Source organism: Hippoglossus stenolepis, chromosome 18 (genome assembly GCF_022539355.2).
Source record: "Hippoglossus stenolepis isolate QCI-W04-F060 chromosome 18, HSTE1.2, whole genome shotgun sequence".
Lineage (NCBI taxonomy): Eukaryota > Metazoa > Chordata > Actinopteri > Pleuronectiformes > Pleuronectidae > Hippoglossus > Hippoglossus stenolepis.
The window spans coordinates 13,218,184-13,246,176 of record NC_061500.1 but is presented as its reverse complement, the minus strand read 5'-3'; the positions used below and the strand labels follow the sequence as shown (position 1 = coordinate 13,246,176).

The following is a 27,993-nucleotide window of genomic DNA, read 5'->3' as shown; positions in this document are numbered from 1 at the left end:
CTGCTCAAATGTTGAATCGAGCTCTTTAGCAATCCCCATGGGTGCGTTTTGATGAATACCCATTTCTGAGTTCCGTTAGCAGCCAGTTATGACTTCAGTATGTGCTCTTCTTGAGACACACAAAGCAACAGAGCTGTTCGTAGTTAGCAGTCTCTCCTTCATCTCCGTTTGGGCGCAGGTTCCTGCCTTCTCCTTGTATCCTTCCTCATTATATTTGGGCTTTTGATGACTTCTCGTTGACTTCAAGAGTAAAACGATCTTTGTATTATTCTAACACACGTTTCATTTAAGCGAGTTAAATGAAACCTCTTTCTTGACTATCTCAGACTATGGGTGAGATGAGCCTTATGATGTGTCCACGCGGCACTGAGAGCAGCTTTGTGGAGCGGCAGAGGAGAATACTGTCTTTGTCCTCAGTGGACTGTGACTCCAGATAACAATCAGAACAAATCGCACTGATCATATAATCCCTCTTGGTCTGGAATGACCTCTGAGAAGTCAGAGGAGGATACAGGTCAAATGTCACTTTGTAAAGTGGCCTTTACTAAAACACACCAGTGTTTAACCAGGGAGCAGATATGAACTGTAATGTTTGTCTTTTACAGGGATGTTTCATTCATTCATTCTATTTGATAACGATGATGCCTCTCAGATACATACTGTAAACATTAAAAAAATTGTTGTCTTGTGTGTCTCTTATTTTCATAACCTCCACGACGCTCCATGTTTTCACCCCTTGTGAGTTGTTCGTTTGTGAGCAAGATTACACAAAGCAATTAAAGAGCGTACCACAAAGATCTGCAGATCTGGATCAGGGGGCAGATCCAGGAATGTGTTTCCCCTTTCTTTAACATATTCGCCTATTTCCCAGGAAATAATTGAGTTGGGTGTGACATTTTGTGCAGTTTGATTGATTTTAAAGGGGGACTGTTGGACCTTGTTGGTTGGTTGTATGTTTGGTGTTGTATGTGTTGGTTGGTTGTACGTACTGAACGGATCACTGTGAAACTTGTTGGGAGAATGGGACATGGCCCAAGGAAGAATCTATAAAAGTTTGGTGAGGATCCAGATATAATTTTGGACTTTCTTTGACATTGTGAGACACAGTTTTCTCAGAGAATAATACATTTTTCTTGATGAAAACAATCTGGCATAAGGGATTTATATGCGTGTGCAATTTGGTGCAGATCCAAATAAAAATCTGTATCCAGTTAATTTAAATGTGGTTTCGTAAGGGGATTGTTGTGCCTTGGCGGATGTATGCACTCTAATGAGTGTCAATCTAGCTTGATATTTTTATGATTGCAAAATCTGTATTTTAAGTTGGTATCTGAGAAAACATGCACTCTCACTCAGGAGCTCTAAATCGTGTAAGGCTACAGGCTGAATTTTCTGTTCTGCAGTCTTAATTCAATTTTCCAAAACCGACTATAAACAGAACAAAATAATGTTTAGCAGACGGTTTAAAATAAAAAAAAGATGTTCGACCATCTTGCCAGCATTTCAACACAATAATTATCCGTGGCATAATCACTTTTCAGTTTTAAGGGTCGGAGGGAAACGTGATTAAAAATTACAACGCAGTAACCACACAAATTTACGTTTGCTCATTATGGTTTTGGCATCTTTCCTCCTGCACTGCAATGCTGCAAACAAAGTGAGGAGACGCATTCGGTAACGTGAGACTAGGGCGTTGTAGGTGGGCACAGATTGAAATTAACCTCAGAGCTGATTGACAAACCTCTTCAACATCAACATCCTGCTCGGCTGCACTGTTTGACTCGCGCTCCCCAGGGGCTCTCAAGAAACATCACTTTCAATGTCACAAGAAGATTGGTTTCTGGATAAATGTGAGTCAGTCAATTGAAGTGCATAGTTGCTGAGTCATGTCTAGTTCCACCTAAAATTCAGGATACAACAGTGCTGTTGTCATCAGGGAAACCACTCCCAGTTGTCTGCTGAGTGCTCTGGCTCCGGCCGCCAGTCTAAATCGATTCCCGGTGGACGTTTTCCAGACTTAATCTAAGATTGGGAGATTTAGGCTTTTGTCTGTCTAACTCATGGAAAATAAAAACAAATGAAGTACACTCCACTTGTTCAATTCAATTCAACCGATCCAATTTTATTTGTATTGCGCCTTATCATAGCATACATTATCTCAAGGCACTTCATAGAGCACTGGTGAGTGGAGGAGTATCAGTTCCGGCCGTTCCTCTACATTATCATCACTTAAAGCCTATAAATTACCAGCAGAACTGTTACTCCTGTTTCTTTAATAATCCTGAGGTGTAAACAGCTGCATTAAAAAGTAACAATCCCTAAACTGAGAGTCAACATGCAGATATATTCATTCACTGTACATATTCTCTCACATAATATATTCACTGTATATATTAGTTTAATTCCATTCATATTTGTCTATATTTCTTTTATATTTGTACTTATTTCTGCTGATGTCTTTTTGCTGCTGTAATATTGCAAATTTCCCCATTGCAAGACTAATAAAGGACTTCTCATTCTTATTCACATTCTTTTTCTTATTATATTATACACAGACACAGACACACACACACACACACACACAGACACACACACACACACACACACACACACACACACACACACACACACACACACACACACACACACACACACACACACACACACACACACACATTTGCAGGCTGCTGACCGGCAGCTAAATTGTGTTTATCTGTTTAATTCAGATATAATTGGAAGGATGAAACTTTAAAACCTTGTTTATTTACCGTCTTCCTGTTCTGATGGCCCCCACTTCCTCCTCAGGAGACCCGCTCAGATACACACTTGGAAACACACGGTAGCACTACAACACAAACACCAGCCAGCGCTAGGATTCGCAGTATTTCTCCTTAGCAGCTATCCTCATTCAGACTTTGCATTGATTTCTGTTCGTTGTGAACGGCCTGACCAAACCCTTATCACTAACCTTAACCAAACCACAATTTACCTCTCACCACTAACCATAACCAGGACGTTGGAAATGACGTTTTGCTTCATTAGGACCAGGCTTTGGTCAGAGTTTATGCTGGAAAAGGTCCTTTAGAGGTAACAAAAACGAGTACACACACACACACACTGTATCCTTACTCGGCAGATCCAGTTTGACACACGTGTTGTTCCCCTTCCCCACAGGACATTTGTAGACGTCTCCTGTTCGTTTTGCTGGCTGGCCCGACAGCGGTGATCCAATCAGAACCCTGATATAAACACAAAAAGTGGTGGAGTTTGGTCAATTAGAAACTCTGTCAAAACCCACACAACAGCATCACAGTTTTATGATCATGGTAACAAGCACACTTCCAATATTATTGCAGAAATGAAGAGTTGGCAGGTTGGAAGCAGTGACTACAACAATTTAGACTTGTCTCAATTGTCCTTGAAATTAAACACAAACCACAGGTAATAAATCTGCGGCTATAATTAAATCTGTGGCTGTCATTTGTTTATTATTACCCTGACACTAGGGTAGAGAACTGAAATCCAATTAAAATAGTTCACAAACATCTCTTCATTTTCACCTCGTTACATAATATAGCATGATGAGTTGCAGATGCCTGCAGATGTGTAGGTCTGTGCTGTTCAGGTACAGTGTGTGCGCGTGACAGTCTTGTGTTACACGACCATGTCCATGCGTGAGTTTGGTAACACTGTGTCACTCTGTCAGAACTCTGATGTGAAAAAGAGTGGACATTCTGCCCTCCTTTAAACATTCAGGCTTATTAACATTCCTCAACTCTAATGGGCCCTGGTCGTATGAAGCGAGACACCAAGTGGAACAACAACACGCTCTCGGCTCGGTCGCTTGTCAGCGGCAGCAACCTTGGTGTTACATCACCTCACAACTATCTTTCTCCCTCGTAATATTGTCCCACATGCACACGCTCAGGGCTACATATCATCTCTAATTTTCCCTCCCCTCCTCCGTTTTTCAGAAAGTGTTTCATCTTTTTTTATGAATTTTTTTGCTTCTTTCATCTGTTCTCTTTCACTCCCCAAGATCTCTGATGTCCTCCCTCTGCTGTCTCACTGCTTTTGGCCCATGTTTGATTCCCGTGTTCGGCAGCTAAAGCCAGGCCCTTATCACGCAGACCCTTATACTCTATGGTGCAATCTGGAGGGTGCCGCAGAGCCGGAGTGTTCCCGATGAACCGTTGCGGAGGTTAGTCGCAGCTGGTTCAGCTGATTAGCAGCGAGCGAATCGCTGTAACTGATCTCATGTGAGCTGGATAAGATCATTACTGCAGGTACGGCCGCGTGGGAAAGAATCAGACACGGCGCTGCCACAGGTTGAAGACACGTAAAGACGGATGCAACTGAAGGAGAGATGACACACTGAGCCATTATCCACCCTCTAATGGCATTTAACAGGGTTTGAAACGTGTGTTCCCAGACGGATTCAGCAAGCAGCCACGGATGCTTGGCTTCAGTGTGTTTACAGGCTGAGTGTGTGGATAGTCTGTTGGGCAGTTTATGTTTAACAGCACTAGCTGTTACAATAAAGGCAAGGATCCTCATTACAGCAGCAGCTGGTGTGTGTGTGTGTGTGTGTGTCTTCGCTCCCCTTCATTCACTTTCCAGGTAAATTAGGGTTTTCAGCGTTTGTTAGACTGCAGAGTAGAATTAAACTGATTTGAGGACTCCTCTTGGGATAATAAAACATTCTAGGATTGGTTAAACAGCTTGGGAGGTTTTCTGATAAAGAAAATTACTTATTATGAGAAAGGAAAGGAAGATACGGCTTATTATACAACTTTATCTCCAAGTTTTCATCTAATTCTACTTCTGATTTTCATCATTTCAGAAATTGAAAAATAAAAACCATCTTTAAGAGAAAAATACTTGACAGGACTTTTTATTTTGGTCAATGTCCAATCCATTAACATGGAGGAGGTGGAATTTATGACCGACACTGCAGCCAGACAGGCTTCACTTGAGAAGAGCAGTTATGTCGTCCATCTTTATATGTATCTTTATATCGTCCACTACTCATGAATAAGAGTTGGTGCAATGAGATGAAGCTGTGGATGCTTTACAGAAGAAATGAATGAATCAGGGACATGAGAAAAATCAACATGTTCATTTTTGTGAGTTTCAACTGGCATCTGTGCTTTGAGGAGGAAAACGCTGAAAGGGTGATGAATGTTTTTTTGTCTCTGGATACCCCCCCCTCATTTCCTCAACATGTCCAACTAATGACACCACTCACCATTTTCCCTCGCTGTTCTCAAACTGCTGGACAGTGTAGCCGAACATGTCCTCCAGTGGACCGCTGAATGACAGACCGTTCTTCTGGTCCACGTTGAAGGACAACACATGCGTCAACAGCACTGTGGGGACAAGGGGAATAGAAAAGGTTATACAGATGCCAAAGGCTGTTGTTTAATAAACTTATCGAGGCACTTCTTCAATGTGAGTTTAGACTAAATAATCTGATTATATAGATGAATAAATAATCCAGTCCTGAAATAAGAGACGTGTGTATTCATTTTCTCATATAGGTATGCATTAACATTCTGAATCAATATTTACAAAATATTCAAGATGCAACATGGAAATAAAAGATTTAATTACAGAACAACTTAATAAATATTAGACATATTTATACTATAAAAAAAATATTTAGCGATACACTGTTTATAGATGAGTTGATAAATGATGAACGGTGTGAACCATATCTCTCTCACTCCCACACACACACACACACACACACACACAAAGTCACTCTGGAGGACAGTCGAGGAATTTGGAGCATTAATGTGAAGCACTCTGGTCAGAGTCCAGTCTGACCTGCAGGACAATGGTTTCCTCTCTGCTCTCTGCGCAGTCTGCGTCCGTCTGTCACCGAGCTGAGCATATCACAGAGGCTCTATATAAATCCATCCATGTCTTATTATGCCTGCGCCACAATGACACTCTTTATATCTACTGTGCCAGGGAATTCCTCCGGCGTAATTTATTCAATTCCCTGACGTGTGAGGGAGTGCAGAGGAGTAGAGGAACAGAGGGATCACAACAAAGACCTGTGCAGACACAGACCACATACATGGGGACGCAAATAAAAAAGAGCAGCTATTTGTGCTTTTGCTTTAGAGCTAATGTGTCTGACCCGACTAAAAAAGGAGAAGAAACATACGGAGTCTGGACTGGAGCCACGCTGGTGGTGGAGCAGAAGCGATACTGGTTGTTGATGCACCACTTTGGTCCAGACTGAAATATTTCAGCAGTGAATAAAGCCTATTGACTTTGGTGAACTGGTGCTAGCAAATCTTGCACTATTTGAAAATAACAATTGATGATATTTCCTTTAGCCTCAGCTCTCTGGTGATACTACTTATATATTAGCTGAAACACTACAGTCAAGAGTAATTCAAAACATAATTAATCAATTTATAACGTGTTTTACTATCATATCACAGTCTATATTCATTCATGAGGAACAGTTCGGACTCTATACTGTCAAGACTAAGCCCAAAGTTCCATAGAATCTTGAACAGCTGAATATGTGTTGAATTCTCTTGTGCAAGTTAACCTGACATGCTTGGTGGAAGAAATACAGAAGAAGCAATACCAACATCCATCTGTGCATGAATGACGACCCACTCCCTAACTCAAGGAGGCTGAGATGCATAAATTACATGGGATCAGGTCTGTTTAGTCCCTTTTCTCTGCTTCTTATAAACAGAGCAGTTATAAAAACACACTGCTGCCAGTCATCATCCAGCCGTGTTTACATGTTGATCACATAGATTTTATATAAGATTACACGTTTTAATCCCCCTCTGGTGAGCAGAGAGAGACCCAGAAGAGAAACAGTGCGAGAAGCAGACCTGCAGAGTCATACATTATAATCCCAGCCAAGAAATATTATCCCCTCTGTTCCTCCCTCGTTCATTTCTCCACTTCCTCTGTTACCCCCTCTCCATCGCTCAGAGAAGCTCCATTTCCTGTTCTTATTAACCTGATTATACACATCCCCTGAAAATCCACGGGTACGCACACACAAACACGCACGGAGACAGACACACACACACACACACATGGGCACACACAAGCTAATTTAGCTGATTTAAGATGGCTTGGGGCCAACCGCGCCTTTTCCATTTATCACCCACAGAGCTCAAGGCTCAAGTACAGTTCACAGTCACGCTGAGCTGTTAATCATGCAGGGGTGCCCTCTGTCTATTGGCACACGTCTCATGTGGATACCCATCTGATCCGGGCGTCTCCTGGTTTTTGCTCTGCTCAAATCAAAACCAGCAAATTATGTAACCAGCTTTTTTTTCTTCATGATCTGGGCCGACATCTGCCCTGGAAAACCAATAAGTGGGCTCGTCCCTTGTGGATGGAAATGGGCTCATGAGCTTCAGAGGAATTGACAAATAAAGCTGTCCATCACTGTCTGAAGGCTCCTGCTCCACCCTTTTGAGTCCCGACTGAAAAGCAGCAACTATTGGCCCATCGTGCCCATAAGAACAGCCTCACGGAGCTGCTGGCATTACTGTAGACTCCTAGACGAAGAAGGGCACTTAATGGAGTGCATACCACCGCCAAGGCCCAACACTCACCTTAAGTTCAGTCAGGCTGTCATGAATTCGTGAAAATGTCAAAAGAATGCCCTATCTTGCAATGTTAAATGGATCTGCCTGTTTGTCCGCATACGTGCCAAAATTCAAAGGGTTCCTCCTTGGCCCATGTCCCACCCTCCCATCAGGCAAATCAGTGGAGTGTTTTTTTTTGTGTAATACTGCAACAGACAAGCAAACGGGCATTGGAAACATGGAGGCAATGAGAAACGGGAATGAAAGTCAACTTTAGGGGATGTTTGTGCTCTGAAAGTCAAATGTAGAGCTCAGGGCTGCAATTCTTTTTTTTTTTAGTAGATTAATCATACAAAATGCCCATACTAAGACTATGTTTACAAATTGCTTGTTTTCTCCAACCAACACTATCTGCCCTTGTTCAATGACTCAATTCATATTCAAAGTTAGAGCCATTTATTATTATTTTTGTCATTTCACTAAGCAGTCAATCGACTTGTCACATCAGCGCTGATATAGTGTTTGTTATTGGTCCTTGGCTATGGTGTGGTCTTCCTCATAAGACACAGATACCTTTAACTTTTAACAATCCAGTTGTCAAGCCACATAGCATCTCGTGTTTCACATGTGCTAAAAGCCCGTAAATGCAAAGCGGATTTTTATGCTTTGAGTCTATTTTCTTTTGGTTTACGTGGTTAACTGCTGTCATAGTGTCCTAAAGATCTGCACTCGATGCTGCATCGGAACAGATCCTGTGCAGACACAGACCGAAGCTGATGTGGTCGCTCTCCTAATGTGCCGCTCACCTCCAGACATTGTATCAGACAGGCAAATACAACACAGTCCATGAGTGTCACTGTTGACTGAAAGAAAAATCTAATTTGTGCCCACAAGGAATTCCTCATCGTATCAAATATCACAGCCGTGACACTAAAACAGGTCTTTTCAGTTAAGCTCCACGTGGTCCTGATTGATTCTGGCAGCGTATCAGCCACACTAACCCACAATAAAACCCTTCTGCACTCTGTTGTCAAAACCAAAACCAAGTCTAACAACTCTGCAACGCATCAAGCCAAGTAGCAAGAGTCAAATACAGCCACACAGGGCAGAGAGCGGCACAGATCAGCACCTGCTGGCCTGGGAGACATCAGACCACCTATAAAACTGACCCCACGTCAGCACCTGTGGATTTCAAAGAGTTGTTCCGCCACAGTAAAAACACACACGGCTGGCATCTGCTCATCTGTAACAAATCTAACCAGCTATAATCAGCTTTAGAGCTCAACGCAAATCGGCACCTGTGAGCAACAGAGTCATTAACTAACCCTAAAACTCCAACTGCATCAGCAGCGGCAAGAAACATGTGTCAGGTGCGAAACTGAGCCAAGACAGACTGTTGGTGAGTAAACACCTGAAGCAGCTCAGAGACTGGTTAATCTCAATAAAACAGAGAAACAGAGATAATTCCTCATGTTTTTACAACGGACGGGGGTTTGACTTTTCAAAGGGCTTTGGGTGGAACCTGCATCTATTAACCTCCACTGAGGAGGTCATGTTTTCATCATTGCTTGTCGGTTAGCAAGATTACACAAAAACTACTGGACAGATTAACCGAAAACATGGTGGAAAGATGTCAAGGACGTGATATGAATGTGGTTTACAAAGGGGACTGTATGGCCGAGGCGGAGGCATGACGCGCTCTCTGAGTCCCCTTCTAGTCTTAACCATGTCCTGAGGTTTAACAACATACTACTGGCAAAGGAGAGTATCTTCATATTTTGGCATGGCAGTGGGCAGCCTAGAGCGATTCCTTTGCTCGTCTATCTTTATCTGCTTTTTTTTTCTCCACTGCATTTTTTTTGCTTCTTTCCTTCTCACTCTCCCATAACCTCTCCTCTAACTCTCTGTTTCTCAGGCCTTTCGTCTTGTTTTGCACGTCGACATTATCCACACTTTCCTGTCTAATCACTATAAGAGTGGTTATCACGAGAGCTTTCGGCTCTGCTGACTCTGACTTAATTTTCTCATTTGGCCGTCTGCTTAGACGCTGCTTTATTCTTGGCAGTCGTAGTACGTGGGTGTGCAGTGGACACCAGAGGTCATGAATGTAGGCGTGTTTGTGTCTTCATATGCAGAGAACAAAAGAGGCTGCATTTCTTTGAAGTATTTGCAATAATACATCTTTTTTCTTCATAAACAATATGGTGAAGGTAGCAGCAACCTCAAGTGGAATTCATGGTGGCTAAAATGACGAAGAATAAAAGATGGTGTTACTGTGGAGTAATCGATTCAGGTGAAAGAGCATACGCGTTTTCAACTGTGAGTGTAACTGAGACGTGGAGATGGTTGGTGATTTGTTGTGCTTCTTTTATTTTGAAATCCGTGTTATTTATACAACATAAGAAGTAAGTGGAATTTGCCTCAACAGATTCATCTTGTCCCAAACCAACGTATTAGACACATTTGACCTGAATTTTGACCTGGTAAGAAAAGTCACAGGATCATCAAAGACATTAAAGCTGTTTTCAGACGTGAACCCACAGACCCAATTTTCCAGAGTTTGCCTTTCACATATGAAAAACCCAGCAGGAGATTGTCTGGGTCAGATGCATTGGCAACAACAGGAAAATGTCCGTAACATTCAGGCGAGGGGTGGTGTCTGGTTAGAGCAGGAGACATCACGTGACGTAAAAATTCTGCTGCGGAAATCACGTGTTTTTGTTAACAACACATTGACAGCGACCTCAGCCCTTATCACCAAAAGCTCTCAAATCGTGTTGTGTTTCCAAGTTGACATCTTCGACTGTCTTCTACATATATGGCATCTTTTTCATCCTGAGATATTTATACTCTTCTAGTTTTGCGCTCGCTGCGTATCGAAACATCACCAACATGTCCACTCACTCGCTGTGTCATTTCCCTGCTGTATGCTCACATGGGCTCACTCAAGTATTTTCAAGACATGTCACTTGAGGGGCTGCCAGGAAAAGGCTGCGAAATATTCTGACTATATAAACTGACTTCAGTGGGATTCATCATCTGGGAAACATTAATAACTCCGATATTTTGGTCCAAATGACATTGCCATCTCTAGAAACATGCAGCGCAGGCTCCCTCCCTCCCCATACACAATTAAGTCTGCTTCCTCTTCTCCATCCATTCATTAATTCATCCTCCCATCCCTCCGTCCCTCAAGAACCTCATCCATCTCTCTCCTGTTTCCTCCTTCCATTCATCATGCTCATATCATCTCCTATACCACCGATCCCAACAGTCCTCCGCTCCTCCCTGCACTGCATCCTTTCATCCATTGACTGAACATGGCGGTGTCAGATTCCACTCTGTGAAACTTCCAGATGTATCCTCTGGAGCTCTGTTCTTTTTACCGCTGCAGAAAACATGCGGCCCACGCATGACATCATCCCCCCTGACGGTTGTCAAAGCTTTCGCCCCCGACACCACCACCACCACCATCACCCACCCACCCCTAAATTCTCTGTGTAGAATGCAGGGGTGGTTTGACAGCCTCCTCAACATATCCTTCCAACACACACATACACACAAAGCGCGGCATGTCTGTTAAATGTGCTGATCACAACAGTTCTGACGAACAGGGAGAGGTCCGGGATGCTGGCGGGGGTGGAGGGGGGTGGTGGGTGCAAGGGTGGGGCTTCTGGGATACATCAAATGCCTCTGGAGAGAAACACTAAAGATACACACACCCAGGGGTCAAACAATGACCTTCCTCCAGAATCAATAAGCAGCATGCAAAAATAATCATGTATGTCATGGAGGGGACAGTGAGAGAGAACACTAACACTGTGTGTAAACTCCTTATTCCTGCTAATCACCGACTCTTGCAAGGATCAACACAGGTCTATTTGAAGGGCAAAGTCAAAGAAAGCAGAGAGAAAGTTTGAAAGAAAACAGAAGAACAAATGAGAATATCATGAACTAAGAGAGGAGAGAAGGTTATCGTCACTTATCCTGAAGCAAACGGAGCAAGTTCACCTAAAGCTCCTTGGCAACGTAATAACTGTGTCTCATTTTAAACAACACACTCTACTGTTTACTAAGCAACATACGGTAGCACTGGAACACTCTAATTATAGTTTGAGAAAGACTGTCATTTATTTTGTGCTATCTTTAGCGTGTTTTTTAATAATCAAGTGACACTAAGTCTTCCAGCCAGACTCCCACTTAACCCAGAACACATTGATCTGTGCACTTATAGCACTAAAATTTTAATTAGTGCTCCAGGAATAACTGGACAGTTGAGAGCGTCCAGCCCACTGTCTGCTGTGCAAGTGGACTGATGCCTTAAATACACGGTAGAGGCCAGAGAGGGGTGTAGTTTAGTCGTAGTTTCACCAAACTGGTCGAAGCATTTCCAGACGACTGCTCTTGAAGAAATAGTTTCTTACTTTAGTTTATTTTTCTATTTCTATTTGCTTTCTTAGGGCATTTTCACATCAGAAAGTCCAAACTATGGTTTGTGTTTTTGTCACATTGTTTACATTTTGTTTGTTTTGGTTTCACATTTCACAATTTAGGAGCAGATTCAAGACTTGTGTGTGACGTATGTCGTCATCACCTACATGGGCTGTTTCAACAATACTTGACATTGATTGCTTTGTAGACAGGCGTGCATCGGACGTGTTGTCAATTTGTCTATTTTATTCGCAAACTTTTTGAATATAGTGCATAGAAAAAAAGTAGTATTTCCATTTGAATGGAGAAAATGACTGAACCGGTTTATTTTATACATTTTATTGCCACTGTTATATGATTATTGTATTAGTTTTACTACCAGCAAAATTAACATCCTTGTCTTTAGATAATTATGTCTTGAGGCAAAAAAAAAACATTATACTTAATCTTATTTGTTTAATCTTTATACAAACTGAAATGTAAAAATGAAAAGTTGTGGTCTTACAGGCAGTTACGCATTGTCAGCGTTTCTCGACTAACAACAGCCAGACGCAGCGACTTCCTGACATCTTGTCCAGCGGATAAACTGCTGTTCATTAAGAACAGGTTACAGCAAAAACCACAAACTGTTGCTTTTGCATTAGCGTTCTGCATGGATTAAATAAACCAGATGCACTGTGTTAATTGTCGGGCTTTGGAGGAGCAGCTAAGCTAAGATACGCTAACTGCCGCCCGGCTCTGAGAGCAATATCCATCTTCTCATCACGTTATTGAAAAGAAAGCAAATATTCTCATTTCCCTTTAAAGTGAATTATTTTAAAAGTAAATAGTGATTTTAAGTGTGATCCATTGAGGGTTGGCTCCCTGTTTATTATGGGCTACTGTTTCAAAGCAGCACTGACATCAGAAACACGCCCATGTTTCTTAAGCCCAGCTCAGGTCTTTGTTTAGTGTGGATCATAACAGCAGATGAAGGTAATTCTTAGTTATGGGATATTTAGTAAACATGTACATGCATCACTTACTGGAATGAGACAGAAAAACATAAAAGGCACTAATAATTATATGCTTAGCATTGCTGCACAGACAAGAGCCTGCACAGTGCTAAGGCTTTCTGTTAACATGGTAGAATTAATATAGTATATGTCTAACATGTCTGAGTTACTGTGATCAAGATAATCCATCCATCCATGCGTTCACTATCTATACTCCTAATTGTTTGAGGGTCGCTGGGTTGCTGGAGCTAATCCTGGAAGACTATCATTCACGCCTACAGTCAATTTAGAGTCTCCAATCCACATAACCCCAATCTGTATGTCTTTGGACTGTGGGAGGAAGCTGGAGTAAACCCATGCAGACACAGGGAGAACATGCAAACTCCATTACACAGGAAGGTTCAATCCCAGGACCTTCTTGCTGTGTGGTGACAGCACTAAACACTAAACCACTCTGCTGCCCATCAGGATAATTATCCACAAATTAAAAGAATTATTACAATTGGTGGACGTAGAAGTGATTTTTTTCAACAGGTGCTCACACAGTACGTAACATGTTTTCTGCTTTTGTGACACAGGAGGGTAGATTTATTTTTGCCTTGTTCAAACCTCTTATTCCTTCTCAGTTCAGCTGCATCAGCTGCCAAAGCCAATAATTCTGTGGTTTGTCTTCTTGAACATATAGTTCCCTGAGGACTTGAACATTTTACAACATTTTTATGATTTAGTCATTTCTTTTCCCTACACTGTAATCATTTGAAAAAGCAGAAAGAGATATCACTGGTGAAAACTAAGGAGTCTTCGTGTTTTCAACAACATTTTTTGGAAAGATCCTCCAGCTCTTTGTGGATTGAAGCTCAAAGAAAAATAAATAGAAGATAAGTGCAGGCACATTAGTGTGGACATGGCCTCAGCGGGGGTGAATCCCACTCCCATCATCACGCTCCCTCTCTCTGTCAAACACACAGATGTGTTCAAGGAAGGTCACGGCTCCCCATGAGGTTTGGTTCCTCTGTTGCTTTTTCAAGGCAGCTCGAGAGCAGTAAAGAAAAACACCACACGGGACACAACACTGACACATAAAGTCAGACAGGATGCTGAGACTTCGAGTCTGTGATGATGTGGTGACAGAAATAGTTTCAGATCAATTCAGTTCCTTCCCCAAATGTTAATGTCAAGTATTTCTCAGATCTCAAAGAATAACCTGAGGAAATTGAGAAGTTGTCGCATTAACTTTTCACCTGACAATCAAATGTATTTCATATTTTGTTTCTGCTACTGATGTCATGCTGCTCTTTTCACTGGACAGTAGTGTTGTTCCCTTGTGGTTAGAAACAAATTTCATGATCAGGCTATGAAGTTGCTCTGGTAAGGGGGCCGGATTATCTTTTATTAGCATGCAAATATACAACATATTTAAAACAATACTGCAGAAATATACTTTCCACCAGATTAGAGGTTTTTAGACGCAGCAGGTACCACCTCAGTTTGTTTTCACATAATTAAAATGACCTTGAACGTAAGAAAAATCTAAAATAAACCACAAAAGCCTTGTGATTTGCAGCCAAACTGAAATTTGCATGAGAGAATTCTAAGACAATGGCTGCATGAGAGTTTTCGAGAAATCCTGCTTTTGGAACAAACCCTGCAGTTCCTACTTTTGCTACAGAAGTGAACATGACATTTCTCTTCGTCTTGCAAGTAAACAGCCAAAAATAGACGACCTGATGCAACATAAACATACTTCCAGCTTACTAGAAAAGAGGGTAAAGTGTTATCGTCGTCAGCATCAACCATGAATGTCAGATCTGGTGTTACTTGCTCGCTTTGATTCTGCCGTGAAGTAAACAAACCAATCTCAGTCGGGGGGGTCTCTAGAGGTTGGTAAAAGGCTTCTACTAAAACGTGAGGGAGAGAGAAAGAGCTTCAACCATTTCTCCAGATGTTGAATGTACTGATGTGCCATCCAATTAACTGTTTACCTCCATATTCTGCCTCGTTCCGAGCTATCTGACCTGCAGAACACTGTGTCCATGAAACACTGCAACCTCCAATAAGTTCCGCTGCTTATTTTCCCATGAAACTTTTGTCTGGCAGAAGAGCGTCATGACCAGCATTGGCCGTTCGTGTTGGCCTCTTGTCTGAGAGGTTAATGTGAACATGTTGCCCCAGGCAGACGCCACAGCCCCACTGCTCCCTGTATGATGCCAGTATGATGGATAGCTGTGGCCTGCTGATGGCCTGGGAGTGAGAGAAGGGGGAGGAGGGCTCCACTGGCCTGGTGCACAGATGCAGATGCAGCATTACACAGACACACGCACGCACGCACGCACGCACGCACGCACGCACACACACACACACACACACACACACACTCGTACACACATTCTTGCATTCCTCTGGGTCTTGCCCTACCTGCAAAGTGCTGATAGCTTAGATCCTGGTTGTATATGTCTGTGTGTGTCTGTGTGCGTGTCTTTCAAGGAATTATGGGCTCCTAGTTGGCACTTTGTGATAAAACAAGGAAATAACTCTACAGGCCTAAGTCCTGTTTTATGACTATACACCCAAAACAAAAAGAATGTTTTCAATTTAATGTCAATACCAGGAAATGATTAAAGATTAAAGTTCAATGCTGGCTGTGGTATAACAACAATGAATCTGTCCTCGTCATTTCCCAGAACAGCTCCTGCATTCAATAATGATTTTCATAACATTTAGTGCAAAAAAAAAGCCGATCAGTGTGCAACGTATGTGCAGTCAGAGTTGGTTTCTGTCTGTTCACCATAACAGACATGTTTACCTGATGGTTCCCCTAACCAGCTTTTTTTATTTGTCCATAAATAACCAAACATCAACAAATAGTTATGGATAGTGAGTACATGTTGGAAAACACTTGTTTGCTTTTTTGGTTAAAGTTAGTCAAGAAAATCAATATCATGTTCATATATGTCCTTTAAATATGAAGCTATAGCTACTGGGTGGTTAGCTTAGCTTAGCATAGAGACTTAGAGCAGGTGGACACATTGTAGCTCTAAAGTTAATATGCCTCCCAACACCCCTAAAGCTAATTATACTAATTGCTAATTAATAAAGTAATTGGTCATTTTATCTAACTCTGCTATAAAGCAAACGTTGCAAATGTTGAACTTTTCTTTCTCTAAATATTCACATGGGTCATTGTGGAACTGCCCTCGCAACCTATTTTGCTTTTTAGCTCGACCATTATAAAATCATGTAAAGACGCCGTGGAGACGACAAACCGTCTTCTCTGTTTGGAAACCAGAAGCATTAGTTGTCCTTTTTCTCTTTAACCTTTGACCTCTTCACTCTTTTCCTCCCTCTCTGACACAGACCTCCCCTGCGATCTCCCTAACATCTCACCAGAACATCCTTTACCTCCACTACCCTTTGCCTGAACGTCGCCCGGCTGCTGCTGCCTCCATTTCCCTCCTCTTTGAGCCTGACGCCTTGCAACAACTGTGCAGAGCCAGAGGTCATGTGATAAGAAAATACCTCAGCGCACAACAACTATCTGTGGACAGAGGGTGACTAAAGAGACAGACAAAATGCAGAGAGAGAAACTCATAACTCATCCTCTGCTGCTGAGATAAATGTGGGGGTGTAGTTTCTATACGCCTAATATTTTACGATATCAAGCAGAACCTGTCAACTCCCCCTTTTTTATTAAGGCTTTTTCTTCAATGTGGAAATGATTATTCCAGAGGTTAATAGGGTTAAGAGGATGCTCCTGAAAATACTGAAATTCTAGCAGAGTGAAGAAAAGTGGTGACAAGTGATGAAGTGTGAAACACATGCTGATCGCTTTTATGTGTTCAACGTGTGTCTGTGTGTGGCTTGACCCCGTGTGGAGGGTAAGACCTACGTAAGCCGACACGACATGTGATGTCGCACCTTCACGGGCGTCTTGTTTATTTGAAGACCGTCTCAGACACATATCAGTTTCTTTCTTCAGCGTGCGAGTGTGTGTGTGATGTTGGCTGAAGTTTGAGGATTATTCCGCACTTATCTCGTGATCGTGCAAGTCTTTGTGTTGACTTTTGAGCTCAGAGGCCACTTATAGGAAGATTAGCTTTTCAAACACAGAAATTCCCTCGTTATTCAAACACGATTTATGGAGAGAGAACTGATTAATTGTCTTTCAATGTTGCATTCCATCTAGGTGTGGTGAAAAAATGAACCGAATTTCAAGACGTTTGGCAAAATAAAAATGCAAAGTCACGCCTTGGTTCCATCTATGAACTGCTGAGTCATTTTATACACCTAAGTCACACGCAAAGTTTCCACTATCTCTTGGCTCAACTAGCTCATTCTCTCTTTTCATCCAATCACAACCTGACACGCTCGCCTTGAGCCAATCACCTGTAAGCTGTCAAAGTTGTAAATGTTCTCTCTCCGGTCATTCAGCTGTCAGTGACCCGCCTCCACCCCTGCACCACCTCTACTCTGGTCGTCTCCCTTCAGCCATCCAACCATTCTCTGGTGCCAATAAAACCATTAAAACGATGCAACAATAAAACAGCAGCACTGTCAAACAATGTAGAAAACATGATGAGAAATTGTATTTCTGTTACTCTTGTGTATTGACTTAAGGGCCACTTTCAGTAAGACGTCAAATAAAAACTACTTTAAATATTTAAAATCTATTTTTCAAACTTTCAGCTTAAGGCTATTTCATCGCAGATTGAAAACGCACATAAAACTGGTGGATTGAAACCCTCCTTTTGTCAAATGGCCCGGTCGGAAAACATTACTTCATATTCACAACCAAATAAGACCAACACAGACAGTGTACATCTGCTGCATGTACCCACTGTAGAAGAATGAGAGGCACCACTGAGTTCTGCAGCCCACTGCTAAAACCATAAGACTCCTGGAGGTGACTTCACGTCAAACAGAGACAGTTTGGCCCAAGCGTCACCTTGGCAACCCCCGAGTTTCCTTTTTATTTCTGTCTTACTTCCTCGTCAGCAGCTCGGAGACAGAACGTAAGCAGTGATGACTCAGTCCTGTGGTGGAGCCCAACCCTGGTGTGTGTTTCTGATGGTCATCATTCATATACACACACAACAGAGACATTATTCACTTTAATGGACTCTAATAAGATTAGGCAGCTCTGTGAGGCCATAACGCTCATGGTACGGTCTTGAGTAAAGGGCAAGAGATAGAAAGTTAAAGTCAAAGTGAACTTTCTTCTTCTTGCTGTTTCTGTCTTGCTTTTATAAGCAGACATAGCGGGAAATCTAATTAAGGTCCTTTGTCTATTTTCATTTGTAGTTGCACTCTCAAACTGAGAGAAAGCAGATCCTTTTTCTTGTTTTTCTTGGTAATTTGAGAGAGTTGCTGCAGTGACACTTAAATGAGTCAAGTCAAATGCAAAAATTAAGCCTATAATAAGATCTGTAGAAATTGGGACATCCAGAGAACTAGTGGTTTATACCAATACCGCATAGCGTCTTGGTTCTCGGTTTGATTCTGACAGGGGATCTTTGTTATATTGCAAACCCATTTCCCTCTCTATATACATTTCCTGTTCATGACTGTCAAAAAAATGTCCAATAAAGACCCCCAAAAATATTTCAAACTGAATTCCTTTACACCCTGTCCACACTAATTCAGATATTTAGCAAAACAAACTTTCATTGTCTTTACTTTGTGCATGCCCACTGCTTTCTTTACCAGTTTCTCTCCATTTGGTTTGCAGTGCTAGGTCTAATTACAACTTTGCAGCCAAATTGAGCATCACTGCACCACATATTTGAACATTCATGGACGTCTGCCTCGCCCAGTATTACTTGGACCCTATCGTTCTTCTCTGCTATTTGACGGATCATTGATGTAGACTTTATAAATGGTAAATGGTCTGTATTTATATAACGCTTTTCTAGTCTTGATGACCACTCAAAGTGCTTTAAAGTACAGTTTTCCATTCAAGCATTCACACAAACATTCATACATTGCATCTAAATCCCCACCTACTGGCTCGGCATGCATTTTTGTATGCTCGTCTGGATGGAGATATTTTGTCAAACGGAAAAAATATTAATCCAAAAAATATCTGCAGGGGTGTAGGCAAGGCCTTAAAGGTTTTGCAGTTTCACGTGATCATTGTCCACTCTGCAAATTCTAGTTTCACAGCTGTCACAAGGCGCACAGACAGCGGAATAAGTAACACCACACACTTACACATCTGCAGAGGGTTCAGGCAGCATGAGTATGAAACTCAGTCATGTGGGTGGCATTTGTGGTTTCACAGCCTTGGGTCTAAATCTTCCTTTGACTAGCGCAGTTCTTCAAGGAAATATTGGCTCCTCTGTTTCATGTTTGTGCACAGAGAGCCACTTCCTGCCAGATCAGCAGGCAGGGTGTTCAGTCACCTCCATGTGCACAGCGGGTGTAAGAGCTTGTCTTCATTTGGACAAGCTGTATGTGATACGACCCCCGTTGAGCTCAGTGCCACTCAAAAAGGATTGAATCAAGTTCACCAAAACAAAATACACGCGTTCTACGTCAACCATGTACAAATCACTCTGAACATTACAAATAAACTTGGCTAAGAGACTTTTTCTTGACCTCAACTGAAAGAGAGAATATTGCTGATACTTCGAAAATATGTCGAATTTCATATTTTTCCACTGATGCTGAAAAAAACTATTTCCAACAACCGAGATATGTTGATATTAAGTTTTCACATGTTTTGTTATCTTGACTTTGTTTAGTTTTGAATTAGTATTTATAATACTAAACTTGTTGTATCGTGTTACCTGATACTTATAGGCTAAATCACAATGCACAGCTTCTCTCGTGATTCATTTCATTATGTTATTCTGACTTTACAGTGTCAAGACAGTGAAAATGCCCATTTGCGTGTCAAGGCAAAGATACAAACAATAATATTCTATAACTATTATTGTTAATTCAGCTCCACAATACATATGAGAACTGGCTGCAAATGGCAGGTCCCCTCATCTGCTCTTGTGGATTTCCTGTACGACTTTCAAAGTCAAGCCCTCGAACAGAACACATGTATCCTCACTGCAGCTGCATTACAGCTGCAACAAGACAGCTGAATCAAAACGAAGGCTGTCATGTATCGTACAAGCAGATGTGGATGACATTGTTCAAAGCTAGAGTAGATTCTTGTCTTATTTGATGTCCACGTGAATGGGAGTTCATGTTCCCTGTCAATTCTTAATTCCTTAGCACAGTAATTTCAACTTATTTGTCCTCAGAATCCAAACACAAAGAGTTGTTGAACAGCGCCAGAATATACAAGCACTTGTGGCACCATGTCTTTAAGGTATCAAGACCTGTCCCCAAAGATGAATGCTCCATCTTTCTTCCATCACATGTTACATCTTAAAGTTGTGTTGCTTCTGTTTGTAGCTGTGACTCTTAGAGGTCAGCAGAAGTAACAAGGTTCCTGTTATTGTCCAGTCTCCTTCGTGAGAGGAACTGTTTCTGGTGACTATGCCCCTTTTCTCTCTTGATGTTTCACACCATGTCCCCTGCATCGTTCAGAAACTCTTTCTTCTAAACAGGACTTCTGACTTCTGAAAACAAAAAGGAATGGTCTCCTGATTTGAACATTTGGTTTTGATGGCACCGAAACAGGGAATTCAGATAAAGACTCTGCTGATACAATCATATTGGCTATAAAATTATATGATAAAGATCTTATAGCACTTTCAAATACTCAATTCGTCTTTGTTGCTGGTTAAAGCCAACAATCAAACAGCTTCAACTTAACACAACTAAAGGGAATACAACAAAAATACTGTGCGACTAAGGTTCATTAAAACTCATACTCATAACTCAACCAAACCTTCAACAGACAAACAGGGTATTTTTTTTAGATCCAGTGTGACCCTAACCCTACAAAGATGCTCTTCACACCTTGTCAGAACGTCTTTGACAAAACATCTTCAATTTCCTTTCGTGTCAGATCATTCCAGTGATAGTCTTCTGTAAATCCTTTGGTAGGTCAAATCCTCTGGATCAATTGTTCTGCTTCTTTGGAACTTAGCTATGCATGTTGCGCTCCTGGTGCATGTCGACCTCTCCGTGCTCCTGTGAGACCTGTGGTTACAGCCATAACTCCTGCTGTGTGAAGATGCGCGGATACGTTTATGTGTCTCTTCGGAGAACCATAAGTCACACAAAACATCTAAGTTGAATTTGGAGGATGTCATGTGCTGCAGCGCGGAAGAAATACAGCCTTCCCACCAACATATAGTTGCACGAAAAACTTTAACTTGTACTGGTCCTATCCTTGTATACTATATACAAAATACGTCTTTGTACAAAATCTAAAATACAGACAGGAAATGTGAGAAGAGGGGGAGGTGTGACATGCAATGTAGGTGCTAGGCCAGAAACAAACCATTGAAGTTACGTGGTATGAATTTTAACCATTAGGCCACCAGTCACACTACATTCACTTTGAGGTGTTTCATGCATCCGTCAGTTACTGTTACAAGACAATGTACAGTAATATTGGCTCTTTGTGAGAAACACAAATACATAAAGGTTGCATTAAACCAAAAGTCAATTACTGGTGTTGAGTATGAAGTTAATTCAGTGTTGTAAACTAAATCCCATGATCTACGCAGCAGAGTTAATACATCACTCGCCCGAACAACGAGGAGGATTTGTTGCTGTTGTGAACGCGTCTGATTAACATGTGACCACAGTGATCAGTGGATGCTCTGAACCAAAGTCCCAGATTGTCTCACGATCTCAGTTTGAATCTAAACCACGAGGTAAGTGTTAAATAATATGCAGACGGCAGTGTTTGTAAGAAGTGTGAAAACCTCCACCTCTACCACATCATCCATCTGTGAAGGTTCTCAGCCATCGAGTTCCTGAAGACACCCACATGAGATATCACCCCGTACACAAACTGCTACCGCTGTCGCTTATTATTCACATTCCTTTCGACTGAGGGGGAAAAGTTCGTATTTAAGCTGTAATGACCTGTTTAAATTTAAAATATACAGTCTAGAAGCGAATCAGAACGTCCAAAGTATTTTGCTTTGTGATCCAGCAGGGAGCGCTCACTGTAGGTTTGACCTATTGTATTTCCTCTTGACCTATTGATAAAGTAAGTTAGTAAAGTTAGGTGGCCAGGGGGATGCTAGCAAGCAAAGCCGTCCTAGGCAGACAATTATGACACCAAAGCATCTGAGAAGCAGAATGTGTTGAGCTCTTCACCAGTAATAGCAAAGTAACAAACTAAGTGTTCAACCTCGTATGACTATAGTGGAGTGTGGAGGGAATATATCCAAACGAGAAACTGGAATAAATTTGAACAAATTGCATGCAAACTTAAATTCATTCAAACTCGACATTTGGAATCAGGAGAATTACGTTTTTATGCCGATGCAGAACGGCAGTTGAAGAGTGGACGGTGGAGGAGGACACATCATGGTAACAAAAGATTAACATTACTGTCACACCTTCTAAATATGTGCATGACGTCATACCTGTCTGAGACAACACTTAACACACGTTTAAACTAGAATGACACTCAGGAGAAGGTGTTCCTCCCACCAGACTCAACAGTCCACTTAAATCCAATCATGCCTCATCTAAAGTGCACACACTCGAAGATATCCGTTCCCAGAGTATGTCTGATTTTTTTCATCAAGATCCAACAATTATTTTCCGGGTAATGCCCGAAAAACGCCCTATCTCGTGACATTAAAGATAGTGATTACAAATTCCTGAATGAGCCCCTTTGTCAACAATGCTTCCTATCCTTCCATCAAGTTACGTGCAAATCTGTTTGGTAGCTCTCGGGAAATCTTTCTGACAAACAAACGAAAGCAAAACTTTCTTGGCGGATGCTAAAAATTAGCACACCACGGATGCTGACGAGGACACGTAATTAACATAATCGGAACATAATTACTTTGCTCATTACAAATTTCTGCTGATTGCTGTGACCGAATTAAAACTAGTAGAGATGGAGAGGAGGAGGAGGAGGAGGAGGAGGAGGAGGAGGAGGAGACATTTGGCTAATGACATCAGTGGCCGAGTTCCCTACTCAGTCTTGTCAGGCTCATAAATTCAATTCAGAGCTGTCTGAAGACTTATATCTCTTGACCGCACAGCTTTCAATTAATAAATCGTCTACTGTGGTTTTCTCCAGTGCAGCTTTCTGTTCACTCAGGAAAACGCAGAGACAAGACAAATTCCCCAAATGGAGATCTGAAAAAAAAAGCTATCCCTGTTGAGGAATCTAAATCAGTTCATGTCCGACCAACCTTTCACCCATTTTCTCCACAAAGCCTGAGACATTAGACACAAGTAGGAGGATCATGTAGTCTATAACCTCTGTGTCGAGGCAGATAACGAGGCAACATCTACTGTGTTAATGAACCATTGGAACTCCATAATGACCCTTTGGCTATTGAGCACATCTGACAAACAACATGTCACCGTGTGTGATCTCCGCTCTCCAGTCTCTGAGTCGAGGAGTGAGCTCAAAATAAACTTCAGCTCATTCACAAACACGACAAAGAGAAAAGGAGAGTGGCTGCCTAAAGTAGGATATTGATGATTATTTGATTAATTCAAAAATGATGTTGCTAAATGACCATTTTAGTCATTTGTCAAGCAGAAATACCAAACATTCTCCTGTTACAGCCTCTAAATTATGAGAATTCATGACCTGGTTGGGTTTTTATGTCTCACTAAACTGAATTATCTTTGGACTGTTGGTTCGACAAAACAAACAACTTAATCACATAACGTTGGGCTGTAGTAAATTCAGACTTTTATTTACGATATGTTAACATTTTAAAGCCCAAATGATTATGTAATGGATTCACTTATGACAATTATCACATAAGTCATTTTTCAAAATAAGAAACAGTTGCTAATTTCAGCTTCTCCAGTGTTGCTGCTTTCTCCGTTTATATTAGGCTTCAATACTGTTGGGTTATGGACGGATTAAGAAACAATAACAATAACAGTTAGTAGAAATCCGTCTTGATTAACTGCTTCAGTCAGATATTGACCAAAAACAAACATCTGGTTCCAGCTTGTCAAACATGAGGATTTGATGCTTTTTCCTGTTTTGTATCCACGTAAATTATGTTTCAGGGGGTTTGAACTAGAGCTTCAACCTACGAATGTTTTAATTATCTTTTAATACTTATCGCTCAATTAGTTTTTCATTTGATAAAAAGTCCCAAAATTTTGATTCATCCATCATAACTTCCTTGGGGACAAAGTGGCATCTTCAAATATCTTATTTTGTTTGACCTAAAGTCCACAACCTCAAAGATATTCATTCATAATGATAAATGACAAAGAAAAGAATTTCATTCCTAAGAAGCCCAAATTACAGAACGTTTGGCACTTTTTAACATTAATTTAACAACACGTAAGAATTGCTTCAAAATGAGAAAACTGAGTCATTGATTATCAAAGTAGTGACAAATGATTTTTCTGTCCATTGATTTATCAACCAATTAGTTCAGTTATTTCAGACTATTTGTCAAATAAATTAAAATAAATTTGAATTTTGCTGAGGAACTAAATGAGCAAGATGATTGATCGGTTGACCGTAACATGAACATAATCATAAGTTGCAGTCCTAGTCTCGAGTAAAGGTGTTCATGCTGTTCACATCCTTAGCAAGCTCGGTCACTGCGGTCCGACACGAGCAGATTGAAGCCAGATGCTGCTCTCCTCTGCGGTGCCAAACTCAAACCACCTGTAGCCCCATCTCCGTTAGGAATTTACAGAGATTAAATGCTGCCACTACAATAACCACATGTGGGCCTCTGAGGCAGGCAAAGGTAGCTCCGATAGCAAGAACCCGGGATCTCCCAGCCCGCGCATGGCCTTCCACCTCCTGTGTAACCCAGATGAGGTCATGTCTAAGAGCTCCGACTATGTTACTGGACCTAGAACCCCAAGTGGACATAAGGTATTAATAGATCAATGCAATAGTTCAGTGAAGATGTCCAGACTGGTTGTGACCCAGTGGAGGGGCACTAGTAAACCTGGTTTACTGGATGTGGTGATGTGATGGTAAGGATTTGCTTTTGTGAGCCTCTGATGATCCATATACAATCTCTCTCTCTCTCTCTCTCTCTCTCTCTCTCTCTCTCTCTCTCTCTCTCTCTCTCTCTCTCTCACACACACACACACACACACACACACACACACACACACACACACACACACACACACATACACAAACTAATCTCCATCTCTAACTCAATTTTCTAATGACCATCACAAGCCACAGCATCACATGTAAGCGGAGGGATCTGGGAATTACAGAGAGAGACAAACACCCTTTTACTCTCTTCTTCTTCTTCTTCTTCTTCTTCTTCTTCTTCTTCTCTTCCTCCAAACTCAGAGGAGTGGCTCACTCAACTTTCCCCTGGTACTTCCCCCTCATCCTCATGTTTGAACGACTTGGACATGACCTGGGAGTTAATCCACTGCTGCTGCTGCTGCTGTGGATCTGAACCATGGGATCACATCCCATCACTGGACGGACTCCCTTGTACCAACACAGAAATCCTTCACTAACCCAGAGCCTCACTTTCCAGTGTCTAAAAACTGAAATCTAATTTTATCACTAATGATTTGTGGAACATTCACGCCGCATTCATGGTTTGCAAACACAGGGACATTGTGAAATAAGCATGACAGAGCAGAAAATGCAATCCAAGTTTCGTCTCTTTTCCACTGAAGTCTTGTGTAAACACTGGCGTGGGCAACATCCAATTAAGGCGCAATGGACTGTAATGTGTTTATTATACGAGGCAGTGCCATGCTGCTGCGCGTACAGGCAATTAAGGAGGCTACTCTGTGGTTCCCCTCCACAACATGTGGCCAATGCGTATACGGAAAGTATTTAGGGGTAGTTAACGAGGACACTGTGGTGCAGGCAATGGGAGGGACACACCTAGTGCATGCTTTTAGCCGCCCGGTCGTCAATTATGCAGACCGGGATGATCTCAGCCGGTGGACGGCGAGTGCGCAAGAGATGCGCCGCTGCCGGAGGAGACCTTGACGCGGCAGAAAAACGCGCTCCCTCCGCCTGTCACTCATTATCCCATCCTATAATCATTACACGTTTAAATTCTCTCATTAGGACATTACTCACCAACGCATGCCACGGCTGTCACAGTGAGCTGATGCCTGGTCCCGAGCATCTTGACGCGCAGAAGTGGGTCCAGCAGCTTCAGTTTATTCCACAGACTTTGTTTCTCTTGTTTTCCTCCTCTTCACGGCCGATGCGCGCACAAGCAGAGAGATCAGAGCTAGACGACAAACAACACGGGTCCGCCGGGCATTTCCTGTGCTGCAGCAGCGACTGGTTAAGAAGAAGAAGTTTCACGCTGCAGAGTCTCGGGATGAGGAGCTCTGTTCCATGGCGTGTCGTCTCTGACTGTGGAGGCGAGCGGGACAGACAGAAACAGGGGAGGAGGATGAGGAGGAGGAGGAGGAAGATGGGTGGGAGAGTTGTAAGGAGTTCACTATGCGTAGGACCTCATAAACTGCCTTCCGCGGGGGCTAGGTCTGCGAGTGCATGGGAAATAACAGAGAGGAGAGGGGGACACAACTGTCAGACTCCCCGAACAGCAGAACAGTCTCAGTTCAACTTCCACAGTTCGCTCTGTGCCACTGATCCAAGGTCACTTCAACCGTCTCAGAAGCCAACACAGCGTAAACTTAGTTTCATTATACTTGCATCATAACTGCATCCTCAGGTCAGGGAGGACTTGGTGTGGAAATGACACTGTGGCAATTGTCTGGGCAGAAAAGTTTAAACTCAATTCCAGTTCAACTTTTACTTATAATGATAAAAGACAAAAATCAAAAATCAAAGACAAAATCAGTGTATTCAGTGAACATATTCAAAGATCTGCTGCAAAAAATCTAAAGGCAGAAACAACTATATATCCAACGCAAACAGCAACAATGTTGGTTTATTGCCTTTTTACCACTTTGGCACTCAACCCTCTGTGTGAATATATTGGCCAGAGCCCCACATTCATTCAGCAGCTGTGGTGCTGTGATGAAAGTTTTATGGTCACTATAGTGAAAGGAGAAGTCTGAAGTCACCACCTGTGTTATATACATGTACAATTTATTCTGTAGCTCCTGAAAGATGTTTTTCATCTGTAACACCAATATCGTAGTTTCTTTTTTAGATGTTATTTGACCCTAAAACTGTCCAAACAAGAGACTATTTTATGATTTTATTTGTGCTCTGCAGTGTGTTGTCCTACTTACAATTTTGTGGACACATTTTGTGGTAAGTGCTAAGCCCACCGACAAACATAATAAATATTGTATAAAGGTCGAGGCAAAGGTCATGTTTCACAGCATGTGAAATGCTTTTAATGTGAAGCTGCAGCATTTGAAAATGTCTGGTTTGCATTGGCAGAAACTTTTCTTTCACTATCTTTTCACCAAGAATACTGCAAATAAATATCAGTCACCAATGTGTGACCTCATTCCCTGATAGATGGTCACTTAACGGACATTTATTTAACTGAAAATCCTCAAGATTGACACTTTACAGGGAGAATATAAATAGTGTGTATTGTAAATATACAATGAGTTCATGTCTCATGTCTAAACACGTCTTTTCAATGATAAATGTATCAGAGCAGCATCTTGCAGCTGTTGTTTTTAAGACACCTTAACAACTCTGCACTGAACAGCTACAGCCAGCGTGGGCATAATAATAAGCTGCAGCTCATAAATCATAGATTCTGAATTATCCTTGTTTATTCAATCAGTGGAATCAGATACGGGGACAACTTTACATTTCATTCAATGTCCAGTCGTTCATATTCTGCTGTGAGTTAATGGCTCGGCTGCTAAAGTCACATCTTACTGTCAAACTGGGAAACTCGATTTCTTCGGGATGGAAGAAACAAAAAGTGATACATTTGTTCAGCTGCTTGTGTTTAACCCCTACTGTT

General features: G+C 41.8%; 1 protein-coding gene across 1 annotated transcript in view; it reads right to left on the bottom strand.

The window, feature by feature from the left end:
• The window catches only part of itga1 (integrin, alpha 1), a 54,193-nt gene extending 27,685 nt beyond the window's left edge, over window positions 1-26,508 (bottom strand). Inside the window, exons 1-3 of the mRNA XM_035184180.2 lie at window positions 26,163-26,508; window positions 5,249-5,369; window positions 3,130-3,239 (exon numbers count right to left, since the gene is read on the bottom strand). Of these exons, the coding sequence (XP_035040071.1) occupies window positions 3,130-3,239; window positions 5,249-5,369; window positions 26,163-26,211 (280 nt within the window). The 5' untranslated portion in view covers window positions 26,212-26,508. The remainder of the gene's footprint in view (window positions 1-3,129; window positions 3,240-5,248; window positions 5,370-26,162) is intronic.
• Window positions 26,509-27,993: the final 1,485 nt, after the last annotated feature.